Source organism: Haliaeetus albicilla, chromosome 8 (assembly GCF_947461875.1).
Source record: "Haliaeetus albicilla chromosome 8, bHalAlb1.1, whole genome shotgun sequence".
Classification (NCBI taxonomy): Eukaryota; Metazoa; Chordata; class Aves; order Accipitriformes; family Accipitridae; genus Haliaeetus; species Haliaeetus albicilla.
The window spans coordinates 38,360,413-38,383,111 of NC_091490.1; the positions used below are offsets into that span (position 1 = coordinate 38,360,413).

The window sequence follows — 22,699 nt, forward strand, 5'->3', positions numbered from 1 at the left end:
GCCTGGCTGGAGTCTGACAGATGGACTAGAGCCGAGCCAGCCTGGATTGAGAGGGCTCCACATTTGCAGGCCTAGAGTAGCTCCTGGCACCCTGACGTAGTTCTCAGTGGTAGGATTGCTTTTAACCAACACCTTTGGGTTTTTAAGGCCTCTCCCATTCTCTGGAGATGATAATCATTCAGCTCAGGAACTCTCTTAAGTACATTTTCCTTTCCGTGTTGCTGCATCACATCGAAGAACCAAGAGGTGACAGTAATGCTTGTAGTGCAGCCTCCCAGGTCGCTGCTGTTGCACTCTCCCCCTCTTGTCCAGTCAAGCAGACTCGTGTGGCAGCCATTCTCTCAGCTGCTCCATCCTTGGGAGGCCTGAGCTCCCTTGGAGATCTATCTATCCCCTCCTGCAGCGCTCAGTCCCTAGTCCTGCCCATCAAACCCTCTTCCTCATACGCAGTCTTTAATTAAGGCTACATGCAAGTCCCTGCTCCTTGCACCCTCATTTCAGTGCTTTGGGATGGGGATTTTTATTCTGGGTCCTTACAGCAATGAACCCAAAGGGGACTAGGGAAACTGAAGCAAGACTCAAGTAAGTGCCCCAGTTTGCAAATGGTTATCATCATATTCCTGAATACATAAATCCAGAACAGCCTCTCTCCTTCTGTGGTGTTCTCCAGCCTGGAATAAAGGTAATTTTAGGCATAATTACATAACCTGGGAAACTTGCTTATTTCAGGGTAAAACGATACTGATACTGGGTACGGCTTGACCGCAGTGGTTGGTTGTTGGGTGTTTTTTTTTGCTCTGTCCTACAGCACTAAGAGCTCATACATCTTGCTGAAGATTCCCTTGACACAGATTTATTATTTTACTCCTACAATTTTTCTAACACTGATGCAATGACTTTCCTGCCTCTCCCAGCTGTTCAAAGGACAGAGAGACACAGAGGTTAAAGGTCAGAGCAGCCCTTTATTTAGCATCGACCCCGAGGAGTTTATGTACCATAACAATGCTGACCACTATTTCCAATAACGACCTGCAACCTTTGTGTAGACATAAAGGTTTCACTGGCTTTTGCTTCAAGTTCAGTTGCCAGGTAGAAAAAAAAGACAAAGTTATGAAGGAACAGATCTATTTTCAAAATTAAAAAATTTCACAGACCAAACTTGATGCAATCTAATTCCCATCAGCTGTAAAGCACATGACTTTTTGGATATGCTGGATCTGGCATCGCTCATGCCTATGTATCAAATCTTCGCACAGACACACATCCATGAATAGGAAGGGGGCAAGGGAGTTTGTTATCTATAACCTGGCACATATCAATGTAGGGATCAAAGAGGACTACAATGGGGAGGGCACCGTTCCCCTTCCTCTGTCCAAGGAGATAAATTCGTCCATTCACGGTGCTGCATCCCATGAAGAACTTCTGGGTCAAGCATTCCTCATCCACCTGGGTCCATTCATCTGTCTCCACATCAAATCGAAAAGCTCCCCCTCCTATGGTGTACAGAGCACCATTCAGTGATGTGATGCAGAGGTCATACCTAGGAGGGAAGAAACCCTTGATCAGAATCAATGGCCACTGAAATATTCAGTGTGACCTTGGTCCTCATATCAAGAGTCCCATTTAAACAGAGAATCACAGAAATGTTGCTGGACAGGACTTCTGGATTTCTCCAGTCCAACCTCTTCTTGGAGCAAGACCAAAGCTGTAGAACCTTTCTTCTCCTGCTAGATCCCAGAAGATTATTTCTTACCTTGGAAGCGGGGAGAATGAGATGACATCCCAGCTGTCCGTCTCCGTGTTCAGCCTTTGCACTCCATCATATACATGTCCATTTTCATCCAGGCCACAGACCACATAGATCCTGGTTCCCACACTGACCGCATCTCCTCTCTCCACAGGTTGAGCCATAGGACTCATGCTTTCCCACTCTGACTCCGTCAGAGCCATGCGCTCCACTGCTGGGATTATCCCTTCATCTGTGCTCCCTCCAAGTACATACAGGTAGAGCCCTGCTCCTACTGCACAATGGCTATTGCGGGACTTCTTCATGGCAGGCCCTTCCAGCCAGCTATTGTCCAAGCAATTGTAGATAAGCACCCAATCCACACTATACCACACAAACTCATCTCGGAAATACCCTCCTGTCACAAAAAGGAAGCTCCCTGGAAAGACAGCAGAGAAAGTATCAGTTACATGAAGGCTGAAAATTGCTCCTGCCCCATTTCTTCCTGGGCTGTACCAATGAGGTGCAAGATGAGCAGAGAAAATTACTGCTCTTTGTATCAGTTTGCAGTATTTGATTCCTCATCTACACAGATATGCTGTGTCTACAGGATGCAGTAAGTCCTTCCAAGTCTGCTCCCACTCTTGAACAGAATTATGGAAACTGTTTGGAAAGAACCTCTGGGGATCTCACATCCAAACTCCCACTTGAAATGGGACTATCACCAACACTAAATAAGGGAAGCCATGGTACTGAGCCGTCTTGAAAGTCTCCAAGCATGAAGATTTCACAACATCCATGGGTAAGTTTAACTTAATGGGAACTATAAATCAGAAGTCAACATCTGTCAAAACCACCATGGAAGAGAAGGCCAAAAAAATACACTGCTTACAGTGAAGTCATTAGACTCACTCCACATAGAGCTAATGTAAGGAGTTCAATAGTTTCTGCTGTATGAAAAGAAATATTCAGCGTTGTCTAACATTCTCCCAAGACTAAGGAAAACAAAATCACTCTTTGAACAAATACGAGCACAAATATGAATGAGGTTTTGGCAATGCTGAACAACGCAGTTTTACAGGAGAAGCAGCTGAACTCCCTGCATTTGGGTCTCTCAGCCTCAACTTCTGTTTGCATTTGCTCAGTCCCACTTCTCTGTAAGTTACCTACTGCTGCCACTGCATATTGGGTGAGGTTCCTGCGCTGCAGTGGAGAACAAGCCTGCCAGGTCCCCGTTTTAGGTTGAAAGAGAAATAATTCTTGCTGTTCCTTGTCATGCTTTCCTCCCAGGACATATAAGGTGTCATAGCTCCGACCAGCGTAAGGACACAGTTCTGTATTTTGCCAGCTGGGTGGAGGACAGCTGTCTAACTTCTTTATTATTCTGGAAAAGGTATCCATCTCTCCAGGGTACTTGCTGCGTTTCACCAAGGCATCAAGGAAGGACAAACTCAGGAAAGTGACCCTGACTTCACCCACCAAATCCAGAAAGTCTTCTTCCCTCGTTGCTGGGTCCTCCATTATCCACCTCATAATACTGTCAAAAACCACATCTTCTCGTGAAACAAAGAGGTCATCGCTTTTTATGAGCTGCATCAGCATTTCTTTGGGTAGTGCCTTAAATTCTTCCTGGCACATCACATCCCCCCAGTGAGTGAGAGCCACATTCATAGCAGATGCATACAGCTCCATAAAGGCAAATTGCTGCGAGTAGGTCATCAGGCCCAGGCAGTTGGAAACATCCAGCTCTCTCTCCAGAAATTTCTCACACAACAGTTTCACCCTGTCAAACTGAAAAAAATCAGCTGTTTCCAGTAAGCTGGTCACATTTTCTTGACCTATAAGCACTTGGGCTGTGTGAGTGAACTCAAGCAGTGCCTGAAAAGGCACTGCATCAATCCCTCTTATCACTATGTGGTGTTCACAGCTCTCTCTCGCTCCCCCAAAAAACATGGCTTCAAAATAACGACTGTGTACTGAAAGCACCCTACGGCTGACCTGAAAGAGTCTCTCTCCAACCTCAAGAACTGTGTCTGCAATCATTTCTGTCTGAGGTCCCAGCTCCTCTGGTTCTTGTGCAGGCTCCATGCTTGTTGACTGCCAGGCAGTTAAAATTAACTCAATCCTTATGCAGCCTTTACTCATGTGAGGTCTCTGGAAACATTATCCCCCTAGGTAGTATAAATACAAGATAAGCCAATCTTGTCCTAAAAATAGAGTATGTTTTCTACCCTCCCGCTTTGCTCCTCAGTCTTTCCTGCTGCTTTCACAGCAGCAATAGCAGGAGAGCTGTATAACCAAAAAAACCGCAGATTTAATTGGCATCTACCTTAGCCAGGTAAGATGATAGTGAATTAGCAGAGCTGTTAGCCAAGCAAAGAGCCTGGACTATGAGGAAGAAAGAGGAAAAACAACAACAATCTTCCTAAGCACTGACTAAATATCAAGAAGTTGTAGAAGAACATTGAACCCATTTGGAAAAAAGTATCCATTACAATACTTTACACTTCTGCAGATCAAAAACAGAGGAAAGCTCGACTTCTGGGAAAAACAACTGATTTCCCCAAAGCCACATCCTTCATCAGTTCAAGTTTAGTATCAAATTCCAGATTGCTTGCTGTATTTAGTATATATTTAACTTTATACTTTAGTAAGAGATGGGGGAAGGAATGAGCCCCCATTCAAACCCAGATGGCTGTCACATATTTGGTCATCCTTAATCTCAATGCACTGAACAGATATAGTCATAGTACAAGCAACAGCTCACTGATTCCACACAGTGAATTCCTCAAAGTGTTTAGACCAAGCTATTAGGTGGAGAGATTTGCATAGTGACCTTGAACTAGGGCCCCTTATCCCAAAGAGCCCATCCCAGCAAGACTCAGTCCCATTTCTTGGTGGAGTTCAGCAAGCAGAATAGTGCTATCTGAGCACCTTTTTTCCCTGGAGGTTCTCCCCTGCATTTCTGGAAGAGGCTTCTGCAAAACTGCTGTTACAAATGGATTTATAAACAGTCACATTTAAGAATTAATCCAATAGAAAAGCATATACACATTTAAAATTCAGCTATAGAATCACAGAATAGAATCACAGAATAGTTCAGGTTGGAAGGGACCTTTATAGGTCTAGTCCAACCCCCCTGCAATGAACAGGGACACCTTCAACTAGATCAGGTTGCCCAGAGCCACATCCAACCTGACCTTGAACATTTCCAGGGATGGGGCATCTATCACCTCTCTGGTCAACCACCCTCATTGTAAAAAAATTTCTTCCTTACATCTAGCCTGAATCTACCCTCTTTTAGTTTAAGAGCATTACCCATTGTCCTACCACAACAGGCCCTGCTAAAAAGTTTGTCCCCCATCATTTTTATATTCTTATTTTCAGGTACTTGACTCCCAAATATAACCCAGAAGTCTGCACTACAGAAAAGGACAGCCATGTATCTTGCAATGAAGACTGAGCAACCTATTAACTGAGCAGGAAATGCTGGAAACATGCCCATTGCCAGAGTTTATGCACTTGACACATGACTTTAGGCAGATCTCTGTACCCTCTGCATCTAGAGCCTGCAATCTACTGAAGAGAGCTTCAGCAGGTCTGTTTCTGACACTACACTCAGAAAACAAGAGAGTGCAGAGATGGTGCAGCATGTTATTGGTATCAACCACCAGCAATCTCTCTCCCACCTAAGGGATGGTTCAAGACTCTACTCGGGCTGATGGTGAGCAAATTCTGCTCCAAACACTCTAAATAAGGAGACTCTTTTGAATTGTGCAATTGCATGAAGAACAAGCTTTGTGGTGTTAGAAAAAAAGTTATGTTGGAAGGAGCATGACTCTACAGACAGCTCTGTGAAGCACTCAAAGAGTGAGCTCCTAGGACATTAAAATCCAGAAGCACTGAAGTTTACACAGGCAATATGCCACACAAGACAATTAGTTCCTAGTTTCATAGCCTCCTGGAGAAGTCCGACACACTGAACTGGAATTCCCATCCATTTCAGAGCTGACGCAGGAAAGGTTATGAATAGGAGTATGGTGCTGTTGCCAAGATGAACAGCCAACACAACCTGTCCTTGGCATGTTTTCTTGACAACCTCTAGGAACAAGACTGCTGCTGCCACCAAAACAATTTACTCTGCCACATCCTCCTCATAAAGGGTCCTCAGGAAAAAACAGGTGGCAGAAGCAGGTTACATACAGCTTACAGGCACATAACCTCTACTAGACAGTCTTTAAAATGCCTAACAGAAAAGCACAAGTCCTCAAAAAAGGGACCAGATGCTCTTAATTTCTCATTGATTTCCTGTCTTAGAGTGGAGCACAGCTTCTGATCTGGTCCTTCCCAATTTTGCTGTGTTTACATACCTCCTGAACAAATTTCATTTAGATTTACAGCTGTGGAGAACTGCAATGTCAGCTGTAGAGCACTTTTTCCAGACTAAAAAAAACCCAGACATTCAGGAACAGATTAATTTGTATTTATTCACTCAAAACTCCTCAAATCTTGCTGTTTCTGCAGTATAAAAGAAATAAAAATGTTTACTTACAAATCAAGTTATAACAAGCAGAACCACAAGTAGATAGCTACAATATAAAAATATGCAGTATTTCCAGATACTGCCTACAATTGAACATTAGGATCTTAAATATTCTTCCCCTAAAATTCCAACTATCAAAGAGATACTTCTGTAAGGTTCATGTCACTGAGCCAAGAATCATCCTAGAAGTTAGTCCAGTCCTTCGGTAGAAATATGTGAACCTTCTGATACACAGATCACAGCCCACAAGATCTGAAATAAGTGCTAGAAAAGATCTTAGCAACACAGCTTGTAAAGGTGATGACAAGGTACTATACAAGGAAAGTAGTTTTCCTGCATGCGCTGGAGCAAGCAGGCAAAAGAGACTGAACTCAACAGCGGGGAAGACTACAACACAATGCTTCCCAGCTGAGTACTGACATATCTAAGAGGAAGAAAAACATGTTCTAATGTATTTAGGCTTTAGATTAATTTAGATTAAGTACATTTTTAATGTATTTTAAAATGTAAATAATATAACCAATATTCAGGGCATTCTTTACTAATTTTATGTGGTTGTTTGAAAACTCATAAGATCAAGAGGGTCTCAGACAATAACATGACAATATATTCTCTCCTGTCAGCTCTAAACAATGTAGTTACACACTTATTTGCAGGAGGGGAAAAAAAAAAATCAGAACTTACTTCTTACACACCATGCCCCATCCTCTCATCATTTATGGAAAGCCACAAAAATAAAAGTTGACTGTTCTTTCACACTAACAAATACACATTCAAACTCCTCCCCCAAAACAGGAAGCTTCTCACACACTGATAGTTTTCTCCAATGATTTGCACCCTTGAAGTCTTCAGAGACAATCCAAAGAAAGCATTAGCCATCTTGCTGCTGAATGAAAGGGTTTGGAATAGCTTCCATTCCATCCTGTGGACAAATAAGAACTACAGAAGTCCCTCTGCAGACCACAAGTCCCAGCTGACGTGTGTCTTCTGTTAATTTGTATTGATCATCTGGATCTGAAAAACAGACCAACAGTTACAATGGCAACATAAGGAATAGAAGCCAAATTCCATCAACTTCAAAAGGCACAGACATACGGGTTTTTTCCAGGCATCTCTGCACTGTTTTATTGAACACATGGACTATAAAAGTGATGCAGCAGTAATACATGATGTCTTCCAAGACATTACTGATTTACTAATTTTCAAAAGTAGCACATGCTACAGTGAGCAACAAAGAACTTCGCTTTGTATGCAAAGCAGAACACATGTCTTCTAAAGAATTCAAAGGTCCTTTCATTCATCTAACCAAAAGCATACATACAAGTGATTAAAAAAGCTCCTGACCCTATTTCAAATGCCATTATAGACAAACATTTTGGGATCAATGCAAATCAGAAAAAGACCCTGACTTCAGAATGCACTGGTCTATTCCCAGACCAAGCCAAACAAGGCTGTGGATGGGGACAGAGAAACACTTAACAATAGCCAATTCTACCCTCCTCGAGAAGTCAATATATTTGACAATCATCTTTTAAAGCTACCTTCTGAGAACAAAATTAAAGCTTCAGATGCTTCCTTGTAAGCAGGCAAGAGAATACTCTTCAAAAACACTGACCTATCATATGATAAGTTTTGTTTCAGAGAGAAGAAAGGGAAATGGGAATATTTATCCTTGGATGGGAAAAAGAAAAAAATAATAAGAAAAAAAGCCCTACGGCTCTATTAGATCTAAGAAGCTATAGAAGGCTTTAGTTCCACAGAAATGCAAAGAGTGCATTTAAAGTAGTGTTTAAGACAGTAAGATACTAGTTCTTGCTGAGATGCTTTTCCTCCTTTGAGCAAAACAGCAACCCTCCAGCAGTATAAATAAAGGCAAAGGCAACTGCCTTATCTGAAGGGAGACACACTACTTTATTCAAGCTTTAGAGGACAAAAGCAGCAAATGAGTTATAGAGGAGCTCAAGCAAGGACTACCAAGAATGTTCCAATACAGTGAATATGCTTAATCTAACTTCTGTTATCCCTTTCTTTACAACTTATCATGAATGTGTCTCAGTTTGATGTCAACCCGCAGTTTATGGTTATTCACTCACAGAGCTGTAAGATTTCTGTTAAGAAAATTATTCAGCGGGGGGGAGGGGGGGTGCAAGCAGAAAAAAGGCTTTACACAGATAGCATATTACTTACCTCGCATATATTCAATGGTACCATCTAGCACAAGGTTCAGAAGAGGGTCAAATCCTTTCAAGACACCACTTGCTATTGAAGACCACACACAAAACAATTATTAGAGACCAAAACCAGGTATACAGCAACACAAGACTTCATGAAGGTCAAGTTCAGTTCTCCAGCTCTGTTCCCTCCTTCAAGCAAGGCTATCAAGCAAATGAGACCAGAGAGATTAAACAGTGCCTTCTTTATCAAAGTGCAAATGCACAAGAACCCCATTTGCTTTGTACCAATTGAAACTTACAAGTTTTTCAACCAATTCTTCAAAATGCTCTTCAAGACACTAACATTTTTGTTTTCAGGCAATTTCAGAGGCATTTTAAGAAGACTTCAGCATAACAAATAAATACAAGCCACATGACCAAAAAAACAACCCCAAAACCAAATAAATACCCTTAGCAAAGGGATATGGCAAAAAATGAGGCAAGATAAAATTCTGAAGTGTTTTCCTCACAAAACCCATCTTCCGGGTGCCCTCCTAGAATATAATCCCTTTAGCATAAGCACTGCCTTCATAGGAATGCACTGCAGACAGACAAGCACTTTGTCCCAAAAGAGTACAATTCCACAAGACTGGGCACTAAATAAATCGCAAGACTACACAGAATGATCTCCCAAGTTGAAAAATACTTGTTGATTACCAGCATTACTATCATTGCTAACAGCCCAAATCAATGAAGAGACTCTTACAATCCCAGGTGTTCTATGAAGATCAGAAAGGAACTTGGCATGAATTTTTTGAGAAGAAAATCTAAACCAATAGATTCAATGGAATTGTCAACTGCCCCAAAACTACAAAAAACCCCAAACCCCCCCAAAACCCACACTTATCAGTAAGGCATCCAAGTAACTTCCAAAACCTCGCAAGCAGCAGGTCCCAGTGGAGTTTTAAAAGACATTTTTAAAAGCAAACCAAGTTTTCTTTGCAAAAGCTTCTGCCGAGCATCTTCCATGCAGCATGCTGTTAACTTTCAGACAAACAAGTAGTCTGCAGGTGGCGCTATCAGCTGCACTGGGATGGATAGCTGTAGATACGGTGAGGGAGCAAGTAAGGGGGAGCAGGGAACAACGATGCAAAACCCTCGAAAGTGATGAAAAGACATGGTGAAATATGTTGAAACAATCAATGAACTCCAGGCACATTTAGTATGTTAAGAGATGAAAGGGATGACAGGTGTACTAATCGTAATGTAGTCAAATGTTATGGCCTAACTGTGGTGATACACCTCAGTTTAGGGTTAAACATGATGCGTTGTCCTTTAAGGAGGACCATTACGCAGTAGTTTCACTGTGTAGGCCTGGTTACTTTGTATAAACGATGCAGGCTTTGCCAGCAAGTATACCCTTGAAGAAGGAACTAAACGCTGATGAAAAGGAAACATCCTGCTCCAGAAGGCACGGAAGGCCAGATGATTGCCAAACCAGCATGAACTAGGGGAAAAGTAAAGGCAGCAGGTGGAAGATCAAGACCACCAACTCAACTCAAGACCTAAAAAACTTACCTCCACCCCACCTCCTTGAGCATGTGCTGTAGAATAAAAGAACACTGTACTTTTAACTTGAAGCAGAGAAAAACCTTAGCCCAATAGAAATGGTGGCAGATAAGCAACTACCAATAATGATTTGGGGGAAGGACTTTGGAAACTAAGTGGGTGAATCTAAAACTGTATAAATTGCTTGCTTAACTGCAGGGTATGCTAGCTTTGTGGAATTACCACATAGCACCCATCTTTGCACAAATATTAAATAAATAATGTCTCTCCCGAGTGTGTGATTACTGGCTCATCACACACCAGGTGACAAATCTGCTTTTCGGACAACAGTAACACCCATAAACGTTTCTTTGCTGCTTTAAGTGCACCCTTGCAATGTGAAAAAACAGCCAGAAGAAACAAGACAGTTGAAGACAACTAATAAAAGAAGATGAAAAAAAGGTGCACGGATGAAACAAAGATAAAACTGCAGCCAGGGGATTAATGGAAAAGTTAAAGGAAATAAGCGTCACACCTGTAACTGCAAACAGGAACAAATAAAAGCACCTGCTACTCATCATCTTTCCTTGAAAGCAAGCAACACAGGAGACGAAAGCTGACAAGCAAAGACCGAGTCAAAACACCAAAACGCAAAGTAAGCTTCATGCTGCAGAGGCACATGCCTCATCCCCGGTCCGGGGCCGACCGCCAGCTTACCTTCTCTCCCACCTTGGAATTTCACTCGGATCGTTTTGTCGATGTACTTGGAGAGGTCCAAAATACTCTCCTTCTTCTTCTTCTCCTTGTCCTAAAGGCGAGGAGCAAAGACAATCTGAATTAGAAAGAACCCTCCCCTGCCCCACCCTTCCCCCCGGTTACATATATCCTCCATAACGTTTCTTTTTATTGCGCTGTTTGTAACACGGCCACGGAAACCGCCCCAAGACAGAGCTCCACGCGAAAGAAGAGCATGAGGACAGGCCGACTGGCACGGCAGCGGGCCGGCAGCACAGGACGGCCGGGCCTCTACGGCACCGCCGCGGACACACACGGCCATAAATCCCCCCCCAGGGGCCGGGCCGGGCCCACCCCTGGGCCGCCAACGATCAGCGAGAGACGCTCCGGGCCCCGCTCGCCTCCTCACATAAGGCCGCGCACCCGCAGAAACCCCGCTTCTCACCGCCATCTTGCCCGCGCCGCCGCCACCTCCGCCGACGCTCGCCATTTCATTCGCCGCTGCCAGAAGTGACGTTCGACCTCGGCGAAGCCCATTAGCAGCTCACGGGCGCGGGGCGGGACTTCCGGGGCGGAGTTGCTAGGTTACCCGGTGCGGAAGGGGTCCGACCCGGCCCCGCTCGGAAACAAAGCGGGCGGCGGCGCAGCTGGACCGGGATGGCGGCGCGGCGGGCCTGGCTCCGCGCCTGGCTGCTCTTATGTTTTCTGCTGCAGGTGAGGGGCTGCACCGGCCCTGGGAGCTCCTTGGGCCCCGCGCCCTGGCGGGGAGCCCTGCCGGGATGGGGGGCAGCAGCCGGGCAGAGAGCGGTGACGGGCAAAGCTGGTCCGAGGGCCCTGGCGGGGTCCGTGATGCTGGTGGCCTCGCCTGGTCGGACGGTGTTTCTCGGTCTGAGAGTCGCCTTTCGTGGCTAGTAGCGGCCCAGAGCAGAACCTGGGCTGCCCGGCAGCTGGAGGAGGGTGCCGCAGCCTCCCTGGCAGAGTGTTAATGACCAAGTTGCGGCCCGCTTTTTCTGGAGGAAAGAAGACGGCATCATTCGTACCCCAGGCCGCCTCCCCACGTCTATGTTGTGTGTCCTTAGTGATTTAGCAGTATTTATGTATGTTTGGGTTTGTTTGGGGTTTGCGGTCGTTTATTTTTCTTCTTTTTGTAGTTAACAGTGTATTCCCCGCAGTTGGGTCTCTGTCGGGCCAGCAGCCTTCTCCAGGCAGCCCTTCGGGAAGGGTGTGCAGCCCAACAGTTGGGGTTGGGGCTGGGATCTTCACAACAGGGATGGCTCTTGGCTTTGGGTTCATCCAGACTGACAAAAGTCACTCTGAGAAAGCAGTTAGCAGGAAAGAAAGGGGATTTGTGCTGAACCTGACCCCATAGCCTGTCTTGAGTCTTGCATTCTCGTTACTTAGAGTAGTAATAAGTTTTGTGGGATACATTTTTAAGGGTGCGACAAACTAGGCATGTATTCCTGATACGGGAGGGAGTGGATTTTTAGGTATTGCATTGCATGGTACATAGCTTTTGTATTTTAAGTTCAGGTGTTTTGTGTTCTGAAAATGTTGAAGTGTCATTTGAAGTTCTTAATGGTTTGTTAGGTAACTTGGAGGGTACTATGTCTTCTTGGGTATTATTGATGTAACGTTTTAATGCGACAGTCTAATTTTTCACTTTTCCCATATCTGTCTCCTTACTGATTCCTTGCCAGTGATCTTCAGTTACAGAATGCTCTGGCTGCCAGTTCTTTTTTATTTCTGCATCATCCCCTTTTTTCTTTTCCTCCATCATATTTTCCTGCATCATCCCTTCTTTATCTCACACATGCCCTGTGCATTTTGGCATCTCTGTTAATGCTTCAAGTGGACTGGTAGTGCCAGTGTAGGCCCCACAAATTAATAAGATATAAGAATGGGTCAAGAACTAGCATGGAGTCAGTTTGAACCATTAGTTGAGAAATGGTGAGCACATCACAGTGTGAAAGGACAGCAGGTGAGATAGTCTGAGTAAGTGGATACTTGGGAGATCTTGGCTTCAGCTCCATGCATCGCAGCATACTTCCCTTGTGTAAGCAAGTCATTTAATATGTCTGTGCAGTGGAACAGTGCTAACATGCTTGAGCAAGCTTTGAACAGGCTGGCCAGAGTGCTGAAACAGTCCTTCTGCTGCAGCAAAAAGTGAATTTACTGTATGCTGTTAATATGTTTCTGTTAGCCAAGCTGGCTCATTTAAAATTTGTTTGGATACCTCGTATTTTGCAATACTTTTACATTTCTTGTACTTGCATTTGTCGGTATGGTACATCATCCTCATCTTGAGGCAGAGAGGAGTGCTCTGATGCACTTGTACTACCGTGTTACACCAGTGACTGATGGATGGGGTTATTCTGGGGAACAAAGCTGGCAGCTCTCATAATGAGCTGTTGTGTGCATTTGCTGTGCACCAGCTGTACTCATTATCAGTGACTTACTCTTGTCCTAGTGCTGTTGGGCTTATTTGGAATATATTTTTATCTCCCTCCTTGAGATAGGATAATAGGATATTCCCCCCGCCCTGGGCAGGGGGAGGTAGTGTCCACATTTGCTTCTAAACTCTGATTTATATAGGGAGAAGGAACAGCTTGGTGTCCTGATTTCAGCTGGGATAGAGTTAATTGTCTTCCTAGTAGCTGGTATAGTGCTATGTTTTTGAGTTAGATATGAGAAGAATATTGATAACACACTGATGTTTTCAGTTGCAGCTAAGTAATGTTTAATCTAAAGTCAAGGATTTTTCAGCTTCTGATGCCCAGCCAGCAAGAAGGCTGGAGGGGTGCAAGAAGTTGGGAGGGCACACAGCCAGGGCAGCTGACCCAAAGTGGCCAATGGGGTATTCCATACCATGTGATGTAACATCTAGTATATAAACTGGGGGCAGTGGGGATCACCACTCGGGGACTAACTGGGCATCGATCGGTGGGTGGTGAGCAATTGCACTGTGCATCATTTGTATATTCCAATCCTTTTATTATTACTGTTGTCATTTTATTAGTATTATCATTATTAGTTTCTTCTTTTCTGTTTTGTTAAACTGTTCTTATCTCAACCCATGAGTTTTACTCCTTTTCCTGATTTTCTCCCTCATCCTGCTGGGTGGGGGGGAAGTGAGTAGGCGGCTGCATGGTGCTTAGTTGCTGGCTGGGGTTAAACCATGACACTTGGCTAGTGAAGTATGGCTCTGCCAAATCTGGGCCCTCATCTGGGAACACCTAAAGAGGGGTGTGTTCTTATAGATCCAAGTACAATCTGCACTTAGACCTTGCTTTGGTATCTGAGTCCTCACTTTTCATTTAACTTCCCTCTCATTCTAACCATTCCTTCATAGCATTGCTACCTCTCAGTTGTCCTTTAACAATAGCAGATATACATGAGCCTTTGTCTAATGAAGAATATAGTAACATGATCTGCAGTGAGCATGTTGGATCTAGCTGGTCTTCACTATACTAGCTTTCAGCAGAATATTGAATTGAGGTGGTACAGAAACTGTATTTAAAATCAGAGTGCTCTATGGTGTAGGTCTGAAGAGTTGAAAAGACTGTCTGAAATCTGGATTAAGGTAGTGGTTGACAATTTAGTCTCATGGAATTGTTGCATTGTGAATATGAAACTCTCTCCACTGTACGGTGCTTGCTGAAGGGATGTTTTCTTTGTGTGCAGTTTTGCTGTCTGCTGTTGATGGTCTCCAAATTGATTGGTGCAGTTCATGGGAAAGAGCATACTCCAGCTCTTGGGAACTCCGCTATGTGTCTTGCATGATATGTGCTGTAAGAGTAGGCATAGCTCATTCATTCCTTCTTCAAGGAACACAGCTCCTGGTGTCTGATAAATCTCCCTGAGATTCAGGTGACCAAATCAGCTGATAGAGCTAATGAAACTGGAAAAAGTGTATGGGGCATCCAGGTGAGTTTTGGGACAGAGGCAGGGAGGAACAAACAAGAATGAGCCACTAGGTTGGCTCAATCACTCACACTGCAGTTTCTTGAAACACAGGTGAGCTGAATTCCTCCTCTCCACCTTCTTTCATCATTTAACTTGCAGGCCCCAGTGCTTGGCTCTAAGCTGCATCAATTCACCAGCACAACAAAAAAAACTCACTTAGCAAAAAAATGGGGAGTGTTCTGTTCTTTTAATGCATTAAATAAACCATGGGTCTGATGAGGTTCAGAGCAAACAAGCATGTTCTTCTAATGCCACAATTAGATTGGCTCAGTTGCCTGTTAAGTTGTACTGCCAGACTTTATGCTTCTGTTGTGTGAAAACCTTTTCCTTGTTTTGCAGCTTTATATAAAACACTTGGCTTTGTGTTAATTGTACAACAGTCTTCATAAAGCTGTGATTCTAGCAGATTTCCAGCTTTGCAGAGGTCTTGCTTGTGACCTGGCACTGTTGTTGAATATGGATGCCTGACTGGTAACAATATTTAAATACAAATACTCTCTCCTTATTCGTATAGGGAAAATAGATAATTCCCTACTGAGCTGGGAGAAGCTACTTCTGCTTTTTGAGGCCTGGAAGCCCATTCCTATTGAAGCTTGTTGTAGTGCTTTCTAAATCTTATGTACTCTAAGAAGCAAGTACCAGAAAACACTTATTGTCACAACAGCTGTTGTTTTTCTGTCAGTGTTTGAAAAAGGCTGGGCTTGATACCCAAACACTTGGAAAACAGCCCTTGGGGATTGTAGCAGCATTGTATAGGATCTGCACAGGAGATTGCATTTTCTCATGGGTTAATCTAGGATATGGAGTGATCTCTAGGAAGTAAGAACCATCATAAATGTTGGCACCATCCCAGTGTATCAGCTGCACTGCTTTGAACTTACTTCTGTTGACATAAAAACAAAACTGGGAGCATCAAAGCCTTATAGTACTGAAACAAGAAACTCTGATGCCTATGGCTCTACTTAGGTGGGAGGATAAGAACAAACTTGTAATGGCTGTTAACAGACTTCAGAACTATGCTTTGATGCTAAGTGATAATTGCTTTGTAAAAATGTTTGTTAATCCACATTCTGTATGTACTTTCTAAAACTCTGTACACCCTCTTTTGCTTTTAGCCCTGCTCATGTTCCATTTAATTCCTCTCATCCTAGATTTTTTACTTGGCTTTTAGCACAAAAACACACATAGCTTCTAAAATGTTTTGAGCACTTCGCATTAGGAACCTTTTACTCCCTTAATATTTCTTTAAAGAACATCTATTAAGTTGCTCAGAAAGCATAATTGTGTATTACTGTCTTCAGTGTGCCATTGGGGATTATTACTGAGTTCCAGTAATGGTTATCTAAATGGAAATGTAGCAATACACCCTATACTTATTCTCTTGTTTTAAAGATGTATAGAATATATTTTATAAATGTAAAACTTTTAACTGTAGAGGTTGATTGTTTCTCAAATGCGTAAAGCTGTTCAATTACAGGTAGCTAGCTCCTGCAAAACTGCCTGAAGATTTTGGAGGCAGTTGTACACATAATATTCAAAACTGCGCTACTAAATTTTTTTCTTTTAAGCCCAGTCAGATCCTATAACAATAAGCAGGAAACACTTTTGTACTGGTCTTTTTGTCTGTGTTTGGATCTCTGTGGCTTGTTACTCTTGAGAGTAAAATTTAACGTAATAATAATGGATTATTTTTCAATACTTCTTCCTTTTGTTGAAAGGGTTTTAGGTGCTATGGTTGGATAGCTGAGATATGAGTTAAAGTCCACCATGACAAATAGTTGGGGTTTTTGCTAAACACATTTTTTCCTCACCACATATGCACAATAGTGTCTCCCTTCCTCCACAAATAGCTGTCTCTTGTAAACTTGCACTTTGCTGAAGATGCTTTAATCTGCACTGAAATAAACAGTGTAACCTGCCATGCCCAGCACACTTCAGGACAAATGTAATAGATTTTAGAGCACTTAATGAACACTGATGTTATTAAAAAAAAAAAGTAAAAAGTTGCTGCATGAGTTATTGAAGACCAATTATATACAAAAGGGCTGAAAATAAAAATCTCTACCTCCTGTGTATTTTTAGGATGATGTTTCTTTACTGCTTTGCTGACATCTTGCAGTAATATGGCATCATTTATCCTCCAAGTGTGGAGATTGTTTATGTTTAAAGGACGATTCTTTGAAGTGTTCCAAAAAGCATTTTTTTACCCTGAGTGTCTCTTGGGGGTGCAGGGTAACTACTGTGTAGTGGGGTTTGAAGTAAAGAGGGAGAAATGAGAATGATGGATTCTTTTAGTGGATTTTTGAACAAACATGTTAAGACACAACTTCGCTGCTGCCTCCAGTCATCTTTAGCATCTTGTTTCTCAGCTGCTACCTGGAGAAACAAATGTGTAAGATGTATTTGTAAGAGTGTAACTGTATAATTATCAAATCATTTGTCTGTTTAGCTTATGAATGTTAAGCTAGATGTACAGGTCAGTCTGTCACAACTTTCTGTCTAATTCAGTAGCAGTGATGGTTAGGGATATTACCTTGTGTTTCTCGCCAGAGCAAGGTTTCACCAGTTCTGGTAGGCACGAAGTGATTTGCTTGGGGAAGACTAAATCTGAGCAATAGAGCAATTAAACATGTCTTCAGTCAATGCCTTCAGTTTTGTTTAAGAGTGCTGGACAGGAGAAAGAGACAACGAAGAATGGGAAGGAAGGGGTTGGGTCTGTGGGTAGAGGACAGTAAGGGGGATGGTAGAAAGATAAGATAGTTGGGGGTGGTGGTGGTGTTTGGGGGTGGGGGACGGCTATTTGGTTTTTTTTCTGAACCTGCTGCTGTTGGTGGTGCTGAACTGATGGTGTCTGCTCATCCTGTGTCCTGGGGTCACTAATGAATGGGCAGTGTTCCACCAGAAACAAAATATGTGACTAAAGGTGAGAGCCAGGTCAGTTATTGTACGTGTTTCAGATTTTTTTTTTTAAAACAAAGTGCTAAGTGTTAGTAAGGGTTATTGAGAGTTCTCATTAAAATGCCAATAGAATGGAGAAACTTCCCCTTACAATATGAAGCAAATGCTCTTGGAACACAGAAGTGATAATAGGAAGAATCCAGTTACATTAACAATATTTAGTATTCCTAAGCACTGGATTTCCAAATCACTGGGCTAAAATAGCGTTTTGAGAATGCTACATTTAATATGTGGTCAATTTTTTCCTGACTGTCTAATAGCTCATATGAAGCCAAAGTACAGATATAATAAGCATTGTCTTTTTATAGTCTATTAACAGACAGCATGACTGGAGCACAAGTCTTATGAAGAGTGGCTGAGGGAACTGGGGCTGTTTAGTCTAGAAAAGAGGAGGCTGAGGGGAGACCTTATCGCTCTCTACAGCTACCTGAAAGGGGGTTGTAGTGAGGTGGGTGTTGGTCTCTTCTGTCAGGTGGCTGGAGAGAGGACAAGAGGAAATGGCCTCAAGTTGAGGCAAGGGAGATTTAGGTTAGATATTAGGAAAAAATTTTTTACTGAGAGGGTTGTCAAACATTGGAATGGGCTGCCCAGGGAAGTGGTTGAGTCACCATCCCTGGAGATATTCAAAAAGCAAGTGGACAGGGTACTTCAGGACATGGTTTAGTGGGCATGGTTAATGGTTGGAGTCGATGATCTTGAAGGTCTTTTCCAACCTAAATGATTCTATGATTGAAGTTGCTCTGTAAGAGGACTGTGAGGCTCTGAAGTGATCAGAGCTCTAAAGATCAGAAAGACTCTCCTTTTTCAAAAAAAGCCTTGATCTGGACTTGTATAATTGAATTTGAAGAGGGGGGGAAAAAACCCCCCAAACCAAAACAACCTCAAAAGTTATTTTTTGTCCTGCTTTCTGAGCATTTCTTTTGTATCTGGATTTTTTTTTTATCTGAAGCATTTAAAGCTTTCTGCAGCAGCTGTGCAATGGTCAGATCTTAATCTTAATTGAATAATTGAATTCTTAACGTGGTGGTATTCAAACTTGATCAGATGGGTCACAGAATGCATGTGATCAGGCTTGGTACCGGAGCTGATGTTCAGTATTTTGCATGAAGGAAAGGGTTCTTAAACTTACACTTTTACAACTAGTGGAGATGGTGCCTGACACTACTCCCAAGACAGTGCCTGCAACCCCATTGTTGCTGCCCTGAAGAGCATAGAAATGTCCCATAGAACTTAATGGTGACTTGGATGATGTTAAAACTAAATTCTGCATGCCTTCTCGTTCTAGCAAGGCAAAGACCGTATTGTTAGAGAGTGAAGCAACACGAGGTACCTATTTGCCACTTAGAAATGGGAAGGAGGATTTGTATCAGAGCCTTTAGACTGCAAGAACAGTAACAGTTTATGATATACTTTGTGTTTCTTCAATCATTTCTGAGGGTGGGGAGGATTTACAGTTATTTTGGTTCAGTTAATATGAGAATTAATTAATTAACTAATTAAAGTTAAATAAAACCACCACTAGTGGTAGGGAAGTTGCCTATACTTCCGCAGTTGCTTTGTTTGTCATCCTGATTTCTGGTTGCCTGGGTGAATATCTACTAGGACTTGGTGTACAAGCAGAAAAGTGCATCAACTCCACAAAAATAGTTACTTTTGCAGGATCTGCGTGTGGTCTTATAGGTGGTTTTGGTCTGGCTTTTTGGGTGGAAGATGAGGATTGTATCTGGTACTCACAAAATTGTGTCGCTATATGCAGAGAAGGAGGGGAAGAAACGTTTAGAAGAACAGAGGTCATAGTGAAGAATAAGAAGATGGGTCAATAACTCTGTAGTAAGGAAGTGTTTGCTAGTATCTGCTTGTGATGACTAGTCACCCTATGTTAGCCCCTAGGTCTTTCAATTTAGCTGGAGGATAGCCTGATAACATCTGACATAACCAAAACAGTGAGGAAATTACTATGTTTGCTATGTAATATTTTGCAGGGATGGGAAGCTGAAAATATTTGTGTTAAAAGGAGCACTTTTTGCAGTTAGATGTGGTTAGAATGCTTAGCTGAATAAACAGACTACTTACAGTGTATCACAATTGAGAAGATGCCTTAAACTGGGGTATTTGGTGCATGTTACTGTGTTTACTTTTCTCTGCAGTCCTTGTTCTCTTTCTCCAAATTCCTACAGTATCTGGCTTGTTACTCCAGTTTCCTGGAGTTCTTCAGGAGAATTGTGATGTTTCCATGATTAAGCCAACTACGATTATTCTTGCCACCATGGGCTGCTCCCAGTGGCAGCTCCCGTAAAAGCTGATGTAGCTCCAAACTGAAGCCAGGCTGCATGTCAACTGGAAATAACTTCTACCACAAGCATGCCTTGATTAGGTGAAGACTTGAGCTTCATGTGGAGTCTATGGGGGTTTTTTTGCACCTTTTGAAGCTTTGAGGAATTAGTAATAGTTTTGAGAGCTTTGAGTGAAGAATGGTAGGCCAGGTTACGTTTGAAAACTTGCCTGTGACTAACTGTGCATGAGGTGCACTCAGAGCTTTGAGTGTAGTGTTCCTAGTTCTTCAGCTCAGGACTGTAGGTAGCCTGGGCTGTACTTGGGTGTAGAATTCAGATGGTCCTTCCACTGCAACTCAGCTCTGTTCCAGAGGCTGACCATCAAGTTAAAGGTGGCCAAAGCTCATGATTCATTATTCAAGTTAAGGGATTTTACCTATAAGCAACTGGAGTGAAACTGTCATGTTCTGCCTCTATGACCTTGTGGGTTAACCCTGGTAGGCAGCTAAGCACTACACAGCTGCTCACTCACTTCCCCTCCCACCCTCAGTGAGACAGGAAAGAAGAAAGGAAGAGTAAAAGCCAGAAAACTTGTGGCTTGGGATAAAAATTGTTTAATAGGCAAATGAGAAGTAGAAGAAGAAAGAAAACAAAACAAGTGATGCAAAAGCAATCACTCACCACCTCCCGCAGGTAGACCAATGCCCAGCCAGCTCCTGAGCAAAAGATGGCTAACCTCCTTAAAAAAAACCCCTCTTTTCACTTGTTGTTGCTGAGCATAGCATTATATGGCATGGAATATCTCTTTGTTTAGTCATCTGCCTGGTTGTGTCCCAACCTCTTGTGCACCCCCCAGTGTGTTCACTGGAGGCACAGAGTGAGAAACAGAGAAAGCCTTGATACCTGCAAACACTGTTCAGCAATAGTTAAAACATTTGTTTTTCAGCATTGTTTTGGTCACAGATCTAAAACACAGCACCATGCCAGCTGCTATGAAGAAAATTAACTGCATCCTAGCCAGACCCAGTACAGGCCTGTCATTATGACCCTTAGATATGTAATCTTCACTACTTGTAGCAAATATAGTTGGGAGTTTTGACAGCAAATATAGTTGTGAGTTTCGACTGCTAGTCACTGAAGCAGTGAAAAGTATATGCAGTATATAGTCTTCAAAAATCTACATGTGCTACCTAGGACATAAAAAGAGAGCTGATGATGCTGTGGGGTCGTGTCAGTTCTACAGCACAGGTGTCCAAGGCTGAGTTTTGGAGCAGTGTGAATCTGGAATTGATCATTGCTTCAGGCTGTACTTTCAGGAGGTGGTAGGGGCCAGGCCTCTTATTCTAGCTCTCTTATCTGTTCTGCAGTAGTCCAGCTTCTTTCTATTGCTCTGGTTATATACATATATGCACCATTCTAGCTGTGTTGTTTGGGGTCGTTGTTGTTCATTTTTTTAAAACACATCCAATAACATTTAGTGAGGCTTCATTTGATTCTTTGACCAGTTGCTGTGTAGGAGGGAATCTGCCTAATGCATCTGAAGCCTCTGTCTGAAGTATGATGGAAATAATAACAAATTCCACTGTACTCCCTGCACAGATACTGAAACTTTGTAGAATCTTTTCTTTTTCTTTAAAAGACAAAGGAGGCTAGTCAACAGCAAGTTATGCCCATCACTTCTGCTATTTCATGTGACCTAAAATTCTCGTAGTGAAATTTTTCTTATGTTTTCAGGTGTATTGTGAGTATGGGATGGTACATGTCCTGTCAGAGAAGGGGAGCAGCAAAGGAAAAGACTACTGTATCCTCTTCAACTCTCAGTGGGCTCATTTGCCACATGATCTGGGTAAAGCTGTAAGTACCTAGCCAAGCAATGACAGAAGAATGTATTCAAAAATGCCTTTGTTACAGGGAAACTTTTAATTTCTAACTTGGATTAGTAGAATTTGAAGCAACTACCTTGCTCTACTTAGAAAATATTTTCTGTCTTTTAAGATTACCCTAGGCAGTGCTATGATGGCAATATTCTTTTCCAGGCAGCATGTAGAGGTAATGACTATTTCTGGTTCAAAACAAAAATCTTCCATTTGCGCAACATGATCAATTAAATGAAAATGGCACTCACCTGTGTTTGTAAAGGAGTTTTTGTATGTCAGTATGATACAAAAAGATACCATGTGGCCTTGCTGATATACTGAACTGTGATCTTTAGTGCTTTCTCAGTGGTTCACAGTTCTGTCAAGTGTAAGAATAAGTAGTCACAAACTGTGTCGAGCTTTTGCTGCATTATCCAAAGCTGTATGAGCTGACAGTTGAGTCAATTCTTCACTCTATTCTGTGAGAAAAAGTTACTGTCACTGAACGATGAAATCAGCAAGTACTCTTTGAACGAGCTACTGATAGGGGAAGATGTGGAGTAGCTGACTGATATTCTGTTCATTTTATTCATTGTATTCCTTAATGTACCAGTTGACTGCTGCACAGAATTATTAATGTTCCTTATCAATGTATAATCAACTTTTAATAACCCATGGTAGGTTTATCACAACTGCCGATTGCTCCCTAGATACATAAATAGCTCAGATGCTGCAGCTGCCTTTGCCTTGTGTAGCCCCAGCTAACAAACTCTTGCACTTGACCTGACTCTGTGTAAGGTGAAGTCAGCACATGTACACACTGTATCCCTTTGCTTCAACAGCAGAAGAGAGAACACAGAAGTGCATGAAGCTGGTTTGAGAGGCTTAGGGTCTTGTTTGACTGGATCCAGGCAGGCTTCCCACGGAGTCTCTAGCATTCTAGA

General features: G+C 42.6%; 3 protein-coding genes across 6 annotated transcripts in view; 1 reads left to right on the forward strand and 2 right to left on the reverse strand.

The window, feature by feature from the left end:
* Positions 1-942: 942 nt before the first annotated feature.
* On the reverse strand, positions 943-6,228 carry LOC104320033 (kelch-like protein 24). 3 transcript variants are annotated; one of them, XM_069789964.1, is made up of 4 exons: positions 6,097-6,228; positions 2,893-3,517; positions 1,754-2,165; positions 943-1,540 (listed from the first exon to the last, which is right to left on the reverse strand). In XM_069789964.1, the coding sequence occupies exons 1-4, from the start codon at positions 6,112-6,114 to the stop codon at positions 1,234-1,236; spliced, it is 1,362 nt and encodes a 453-aa protein (XP_069646065.1). In that variant the 5' UTR covers positions 6,115-6,228; the 3' UTR covers positions 943-1,233. The 3 variants fall into 3 exon arrangements, with proteins under 3 accessions (XP_069646065.1, XP_069646064.1, XP_009920369.1); XM_069789963.1 differs by lacking the exon at positions 6,097-6,228 and adding an exon at positions 3,725-6,071; XM_009922067.2 differs by lacking the exon at positions 6,097-6,228 and having other exon boundaries at positions 2,893-6,071.
* LSM7 (LSM7 homolog, U6 small nuclear RNA and mRNA degradation associated) lies at positions 6,194-11,235 on the reverse strand. Its single transcript, XM_069789966.1, has 4 exons — positions 11,151-11,235; positions 10,688-10,778; positions 8,457-8,528; positions 6,194-7,283 (listed from the first exon to the last, which is right to left on the reverse strand). Exons 1-4 carry the CDS (start codon positions 11,193-11,195, stop codon positions 7,141-7,143), a joined length of 351 nt encoding a protein of 116 aa, XP_069646067.1. The 5' UTR covers positions 11,196-11,235; the 3' UTR covers positions 6,194-7,140.
* Positions 11,236-11,264: 29 nt separating this feature from the next.
* SPPL2B (signal peptide peptidase like 2B) overlaps positions 11,265-22,699 on the forward strand; it is a 35,931-nt gene continuing 24,496 nt past the window's right edge. Inside the window, exons 1-2 of one of the 2 annotated variants that reach the window (XM_069789962.1) lie at positions 11,265-11,419; positions 21,634-21,753. In XM_069789962.1, the coding sequence (XP_069646063.1) occupies positions 11,363-11,419; positions 21,634-21,753 (177 nt within the window). In that variant the 5' untranslated portion in view covers positions 11,265-11,362. The remainder of the gene's footprint in view (positions 11,420-21,633; positions 21,754-22,699) is intronic. The other variant, XM_069789961.1, reaches the window with a different exon arrangement.